The sequence below is a fragment of the Tachysurus fulvidraco genome, chromosome 10, assembly GCF_022655615.1.
Source record: "Tachysurus fulvidraco isolate hzauxx_2018 chromosome 10, HZAU_PFXX_2.0, whole genome shotgun sequence".
Lineage (NCBI taxonomy): Eukaryota > Metazoa > Chordata > Actinopteri > Siluriformes > Bagridae > Tachysurus > Tachysurus fulvidraco.
Window position 1 is genome coordinate 2040271 of NC_062527.1, and position 8144 is coordinate 2048414.

Below are 8144 nucleotides of genomic sequence, written 5' to 3' on the forward strand. Positions count from 1 at the left end.
ATAAACACTGTAAAGACTGTAATATAGTGTAAACACTGTAAACTTTAAAAACTGTAATAAAGTGTGAAAACTGTAAACACTGTAATAAAGTGTAAACACAGGTAAAGACTGTAAAAAAGTGTAAACACTGTAAACTATAAACACTGTAAACACTGTAATAAAGTGTAAACACTAAACTCTGTAATAAAGTGTAAACACTAATAAAGTGTAAACACTATAAACTTTAAACACTGTAATAAAGTGTAAACTCTGTAAACTTTAAACACTGTAATAAAGAGTAAACACTATAATAAAGTGTAAACACTGTAAACTATAAACACTGTAAAGACTGTAATATAGTGTAAACACTGTAAACTTTAAAAACTGTAATAAAGTGTGAAAACTGTAAACACTGTAATAAAGTGTAAACACAGGTAAAGACTGTAAAAAAGTGTAAACACTGTAAACTATAAACACTGTAAAGACTGTAATATAGTGTAAACATTGTAAACTTTAAAAACTGTAAAAAAAAGTATAAAGACTGTAAACACTGTAATAAAGTGTAAACACTGTAAACTTTAAACACTGTAAACACTGTAATAAAGTGTAAACACCGTAAACTATTATTGTTGTTTATATAACTAGGACTTTTATTTTGAATACGTACCGAAGTCTTCCTTCCACCTCATTACGGAAACGTTCGATTATTATTATTATTTCTCACGACAGAGGAAGGAAATCTTCATGGAAGCTTAATGTACAGGACACTATTTATGCAAGTATATGATATAAATGTTGCAGGAGTTTGGGGTTCATGTACGTAAATACTTAACAGGGAATAACTACTTATCATCTGTCTGCAGAAACCTGATGTCATTGTATTGTGTAGTAATGTTTAATACATCAGCTGGTTTATATACTGCATTGTATTGGACCATTAAGTGACAACATTAGAGGATTAAATGTCAGATGAGCTGAAATGCCACGTGTTAAAGTCACCAGCTGCTTTCTGCACAGACTATGACATTATACTCAGTGGTGTTGAAGTAAACAGAAAGTTTTGTGGCTCAGTCAGTGGCAGTATATTTATTATTGTGGGTAAAATATTATTTATTATTATTATAAATAATAACATAATATATATCAGTAATTTATATTATTAGTATAAATGATCATTTATTATTTATTATAGTGTGTAATTCAGCAACAAGCTGTACACAGACTGAGTTCAGAAACCTTCAGAGTAGATATAGAAATAGTAATTCTGTTGGCACTAAAATGACCAGAGGATTAAAAAACCTGGTTATTTGGACAGATTGTTCACGGTTTGCTAGAATGCACAAGTGTTCGAGTCGATGTAGAATTTGTCCAAGCTTTATTTTCCAGGAATAGATAGATAATTCACATACAAAACATTAGTTTGCCAAAATGTAATTCTGGAATGTAATTGCATTAAAAAAAATAATAATAATAAATTATTACCTACCTATCTGTTACATAATGTGCTGTTTCTTTTGGATATAGTTCACATGTTCAGTCTGTGTACATTATTCACATATAGCCGGGGTCACGTTGCTAGAAAAGAGCTACGACATAAACTATGAAGCTATGATGTAATACACTAAATCTCCAAAGTTTAAAACAATAACTATTCCATATTGCTTTAAATAAAAGGACATATTAAGAACACTGAGTGTTCAACAATTTGCTAAATATAACTGCTGAACTAATTAAAAAAAAAAGTTTAAGAATCTTATATCGTATCCGATTTCTCACTGTGAATCATATTCCTTTATATCTTTGGGACTAGATTCACTTAAATGTTATGACTTATTACATTTAAGGTCACGTATCAATGAATTAAATTTAAGTTCATCAAATATATTCATCTGTCTCTGTGAAGTCGTCATTATAGCTCTCTCATCTGTCTCAATATAGCTGTCACATGCTATGCTACAGCCCCCAGACTGCATTTGTTTAAATCCAAGCTAAAGCAGGGACTAGTGGATATGTGAGGATGAATAAATTAATCCAGAGCACCATCATGCTGATCTCCTTGTGTTCCATTCTATATAGGGGGCCATAAAGTAGTGAAAACAAAGTTGTACAGTGTTAAAGAATGAAATTGTGTGTTCCAGTATTGTGCTTTAGTGAGGGTGGTGTTTCTGCACCATGGCTCGATGGCAACCTGTCACAAACCTGAGGAGTCGAATTATACACCATCCGCCCGTGACTGTGTTTTTCATGTGCCTGGTGGTCCTAGCTGGAGCGTTCATAAGCATCGGGATATACTCAAAAAACCATGACATCAAGAACCCAGACATCGTCATGGTGATTATTCTGCTTCTTTCTAAACAATAAATTAAATCAAGTATAAAAATACTCACCTCAAATGTGGTGTCCTAGTTTGAGCTCGTTTGTTGGAAATTCTTATTTGCAGTTTTGTGTGTGTATGTGTGTGTGTGTGTGTGTGTGTGTGTGTGTTTCAGGACTGGAACCAGATGTTGGCCTCGCTGGCAAAGCTGAAGTTCTGCACTCAGTTAAACGACTCGGATCTTTTAAACGAGAAGCCGGATATAAATTCACCTAAACTGTTCACTCATGCGGACGAACTGATCAACAGCTCGCAACAACAACGTGAAGTTATTAGCAAGTTACTTCTAGTGCCTCTAATGCATGTTGGAGATCACCTAGATCACAGCAGCATTAGTGCCACATTACTGGGAAGCCAGTTAGGCCTTAGAGGTACAGTATGTACACTGGCTCGAAATGCATGCAAAGTGCTGGAAAGTGTTAAAGGTGTGATGATTTTTGGGGGTTTTTTCCTTCCTTCTGCTTATAGAACCTGCTGGGAAACAGTTGTTAAATATAACGCTGTTCTTGGATATACAGACACATACATCAGCCACTGATTCTGCACTTATCCAAAAGCCCTCCAACATGCAAACAAGGCCCCGAGCTTACGAGTCGTGTCTGATGATTACCGCTCCGAGTCACATTCTGCCTCAAACTCCGTAAGAGCACACACACACACACACACTGCTGCAAAACAGCACATACAGTACTTTATGGATGTTTTTATTATACTGTACGTATCTGTAAGCTGAGATGATGTTATTTTTAAGGTCACCACCACAATGTCCTTCGGATAAAATGCAGGAGAATAACATTTCTCCTGTAAAGACACTTGCTGTACAATCAATTACGAAGAGCTCAAACACACCGTCATGCCTCAGCTTGGAGTACACTCCTGACCCCAAACTGACCGTCCTACTCACTCAGGTAAATCACATTCATAAACATATGGGTCAGAGAATCCATAAAACCTGGGTATTATAATATTCATGAAGTACTTAAGGAATGCAGTTTATTTCATTCATTCATTCTCTACCGCTTATCCGAACTTCTCGGGTCACGGGGAGCCTGTGCCTATCTCAGGCGTCATCGGGCATCGAGGCAGGATACACCCTGGACGGAGTGCCAACCCATCACAGGGCACACACACACACATATACTCATTCGCTCACGCAATCTGCAGTTTATTTGTTCTGTTAAAATAAAAAAAGGAAGTTAATTAATGTATCATTTCACAGTGTATTGCTATTTTCCTTCAATAAAATAAGAAATAAAAAAAACTATAAACTTAACAATAAATGTTGTAATAGGTGCAAAAAATGAACATTTTTAGCCAGTTAACTGAACATTTAAGTCGGGGAGAAGTCGTGACCTAATGGTTAGAGAGTTTGACTCCTAACCCTAAGGTTGTGGGTTCGACTCTCGGGACGGCAATACCATGACTGAGGTGCCATTGAGCAAGGCACCGAACCCCCCCCCCTCCCCCCAACTGCTCCTCGGGCACCACAGCATAAATGGCTGCACACTGCTCCGTGTGTGTGTTCAGTGTGTGTGTGTTCACTGCTGTGTGTGTGCACTTTGGATGGGTTAAACACAGAGAACGAATTCTGAGTACTGGTCACCGTACTTAGCCGTACGTCACGTCACTTTCACTTTAACATTTAATGTTTAATTGGAAAACTAGAAAGTAATTAAAATATGCCACGGCAGGTCGAGGTTTTTCAGTAGAAAATGACTCCACTATACAGAACAGACAAATAACATAAAATATGAACATATTACATGTCAACACATCACAGCTCGAGGGTCCATGACTGAATGTGTCCATGTGGATTAGAAACATCCTCCCATCTCGAGTGGTACATGAGGACCGGTAGAGATCGGTCGGAGGATCAGTGTGTGTGAATACAGTATTGTGCTTGGATGGACTGGCATCGCAGTCAGTGCGCTTAGGCTCTGGATACACCTCATTTTTGACCAGGATGAAGTGCAGATCTGTACATGATCTGCGTTCTGAGACGAACGTCAGATTTTCTCCTGTCATTTTTATCGTTTAGGACTAAAACAGGTCATATTTGTATATATTTTTACAGCAATATTTCTAAGCTCTTAGTCTGTCAGAGCTCTTATTACTTGATTAAATTAGAGCATCTGTCTACTCAGCCAAAGCTGAACAAAATTTAATGAACCATTTATTTAGCTTTTGAGTAGTGCCTTGTTATGATTGGTCCTTTTGGACAACATTACTCTATATCGGTCATGACAGAATTATTATTATTATTATTGGTGATCTCAAAGGGCTCAAATTCTGGAATTAAAGCCTTCTCGTTAGGAGATTATGATGATACGAGCGTCACTAGCCCAGCATCAGATTTATCTTTCTCCTCCCCTGGTGAACAGATTGACATTAGACAATCACTGGCCTCTGTGAGCTCATATATATGTGATAATGAGCCGTTCGCATCATCACTCGGTATGTTCAACTGCCCAAACATTGCTTAAGCAGAAACTCAAGAGTATATCAGTACGCACATGTTAATCGTACCGAATCGGCAGCTCTCCTACTTTGAGAAGATACATTTAGATGAGAATAAGCTTTTGAGATAAAATGGTTAAATTAAAAATAAACATAAGGTGAAAATGGAATCCAGGAAACAGCAGAAATAATTTAGGTTGTCAGAAAACACCTCGGTTGCTTAAAATATAATAACATTTATGAAACAGTTTGGAGCAGGGCACGGTGGCTTAGTGGTTAATAAATTCGCCTCACACCTCCAGGGTCGAGGGTTCGATTCCCGCCTCCGCCTTGTGTGTGTGGAGTTTGCATGTTCTCCCCGTGCCTCGGGGGTTTCCTCCGGGTACTCCGGTTTCCTTCCCCGGTCCAAAGACATGCATGGTAGGTTGATTGGCATCTCTGGAAAATTGTCCGGAGTGTGTGAGTGAATGAGTGTGTGTGTGTGCCCTGTGATGGGTTGGCACTCCGTCCAGGGTGTATCCTGCCTCGATGCCCGATGACGCCTGAGATAGGCACAGGCTCCCCGTGACCCGAGAAGTTCGGATACGTGAATGAATGAAGGAATGAATGAATGATAAACATTTTGGCCAAAAGTATGTGGATGCCTGGCCACCACTCCTATATGTTCCCGTCGAACATTATTATAACCTTGTTATTATCATAACCTCCACTAATTTGGGAAGATCTTCCACTAGATGTTGGGAGCATGGCTGTGGGGATTTGTGATCGTTAAGTTCCAAGAGCATTAATGAGATCAGCCAATGCTCAGGTTCATCTGAATGTATAGTGAAGCACATACAGCAAACACTAGCATCCTATGCAACTGTGTGCCTCTATATGTGCATTATGGCAGCAGTTTAAGCAAGAATCACACGCTGGTGTGACGGTCAGGTGTCCACAAACATTTGGCCTTGTAGTGTACATTCTCCTCAGTGATTTCTCTCATTATTCCACCAGTTGCCGCAGTCCTTATTCTGAGCTGTTATTCATAATACTTTATATATAATTATATTAATATATTTTGTATGGACTATAAAGAAACATGCTTACGTCTTATCTCCATACCAGGATGAAAAGATTCTTGCTAGATATCACCTGCTGTTGGTCAGCATTGCACTGGTGTCTCTCTGCATCACGATGTGTCTTTTGGGAACTCTTACCTTCTCCAAGCCTGGTCGTCACCTTTCAAATGATCCTCAAAAGGTAATAGGAATAAATCGACCAGCCTAAATATGTCCTTGGGCAAAGAAAATGTCTAAATGCAATTCACTGTTGTTGTTTTTTTTTGCTAATTTAATGATTCATTTGGTGCAGCATAAATATTCCTTCTCTAAAAATACAATCCATGTGACTTTTTACAGGAAACTCTGCTGGGGTGATGAGGAAGAGCAGTGCACATGGTTTACCGCTTATCAATCGTGTTGAAGTGTATTTATGTTAAACATCTGTGAACAAAATATCGAGTCCTTGTATTTGCTGTGAAGCTGGTGAACTGTACATTAAATATTAAACTGGGTGTAATCAGTTTCTCTTCTCTGTTCAGTGTGCAAAGTGTGATTTTTTTTTAAAGAAAATATAAAATTTAATATTTTAATATTAATATTTCAATAGGTTTGAACGACAGTTCAATCTGGTTATCTCGTGTGCACCAGGTTTTTTTCTAAAAAGAAAAAATCAAGATCGGCAGACGAACACGTGATAGTTCGTCTTGAACCCCTCTAGTTCAGGGTTGCCATGTTGTCCTTGGCAATAAAGTTGTAGACATAAAGCCTCCTTTTCAAATGTCAGACACTAATGTGAAAGTTGTCAATCACTGAAAATGTCTACAAAGTGAAGAATTGGTTCATCCATGATGCTGTGGGATTGCAGAAATTGTTCTGCTGCCTCAATAAAAATAAAAATAATAATTGTGCACAGAAAAATTTGTGAGAAAAATCACACAAAAATAAAATAAAAAGGTAATAATAGTAATAGTAATATAATAATAATAATAGTAATAATTGGAGTAATGGTAATAATAGTAGTATAATATAATAATAATAGTAATAATTAGAGTAATAGTAATAATAGTAATATAATAATAATAATAAAAATAATAATAATAAAAATAATAATAATAAAAATAATAATAATAATGTACGGCCCCTTAGGGCTTCCATATGAACAGCATGTTTCAAAACATTATAAACAGGTATAAAGTCCAAGCTTTAATTGAAGGTTCTGTAGTAACTGCATTAATTACAGCAGCCTCCATCGTTAAGGTCAACTAGTAATACTGACCTTAACTAGATAACCCAAGGATCATTAGGAGAGGCGAAAAGTCAACATTAATGTCTCCAGCACAGCCGTCAACCTTAATAACAACAACTTATGGACCTAACATCATCATTAAAGAGAATAAACTGTAAACTCTTGTACTGGAGAATAAACTGTAAACATTGTAATGAACTTTAAACACTGTAAACACTACAGAATAAACTGTAAATAGTGAACACTAAACACTGGAGAATAATCTGTAATAAAGTGTAAACTGTAAACACTGTAAACACTAATAAACTGTAAACACTAATAAACTGTAAACACTGTAATCTGTAAACCCTTCTGTACTGGAGAATAAACTGTAAACACTGTAAACACTAGAGAATAAACTGTAAATTGTAAACACTGGAGAATAATCTGTAAACAGTAAAATTTGTTGTACTGGAGAATAATCTGTAAACACTGTAAACTGTAAACATTAATAAACTGTAAACACTGTAAACACTGTAATAAAGACTAAGCACTGTAATAAAGTGTAAACAGTAAACACTAATAAAGTGTAAACAGTAAACACTAATAAACTGTAAACACTGTAATCTGTAAACACTGCTGTACTGGAGAATAAACTGCAAACACTAAACACTGGAGAATAAACTGTAAACTATAAACACTGTCATAAACTGTAAACACTGTAACAAAGAGTAAACACTAAACACTGTAATAAAGACTAAACAATGTAATAAAGAGTAAACACTGTAATAAAGACTAAACACTAATAAACTGTAAACACTAATAAAGAGTAAACAATGTAATAAAGAGTAAACACTGTAATAAAGACTAAACACTAATAAACTGTAAACACTGTAATAAACTGTAAACACTGTAATAAACACTAAACACTGTAATAAACACTAAACACTGTAATAAACTGTAAACACTGTAACAAAGTGTAAACACTAATAAAGTGTAAACACTAAACATTAATAAATTTTAAACACTGTAATAAATTGTAAACACTGTAATAAAGAGTAAAAAC

At 36.1% G+C, this 8144-nt stretch overlaps 1 protein-coding gene across 4 annotated transcripts; it reads left to right on the forward strand.

Annotated features, from left to right (window-relative positions):
- The first annotated feature begins 627 nt into the window (after nucleotides 1-627).
- On the forward strand, nucleotides 628-6385 carry zgc:158398 (uncharacterized protein LOC568894 homolog). Of its 4 annotated transcripts, none has more exons than XM_027140833.2 (7): nucleotides 628-754; nucleotides 2118-2310; nucleotides 2469-2724; nucleotides 2822-2993; nucleotides 3105-3261; nucleotides 5918-6052; nucleotides 6211-6385. In XM_027140833.2, the coding sequence occupies exons 2-7, from the start codon at nucleotides 2152-2154 to the stop codon at nucleotides 6226-6228; spliced, it is 897 nt and encodes a 298-aa protein (XP_026996634.2). In that variant the 5' UTR covers nucleotides 628-754; nucleotides 2118-2151; the 3' UTR covers nucleotides 6229-6385. The 4 variants fall into 4 exon arrangements, with proteins under 4 accessions (XP_026996634.2, XP_026996635.2, XP_026996637.2 ...); XM_027140834.2 differs by having other exon boundaries at nucleotides 629-736; XM_027140836.2 differs by having other exon boundaries at nucleotides 664-758.
- Nucleotides 6386-8144: the final 1759 nt, after the last annotated feature.

Coding starts and splice junctions, on each gene's coding strand:
- zgc:158398 (XM_027140833.2), top strand. CDS start 2,152: ATGGCTCGATGGCAACCTGTCACAAACCTGAGGAGTCGAATTATACAC. Junction 2,311..2,468: donor AGAACCCAGACATCGTCATG/GTGATTATTCTG, acceptor TGTGTGTTTCAG/GACTGGAACCAGATGTTGGC. Junction 2,725..2,821: donor AAGCCAGTTAGGCCTTAGAG/GTACAGTATGTA, acceptor TTCTGCTTATAG/AACCTGCTGGGAAACAGTTG.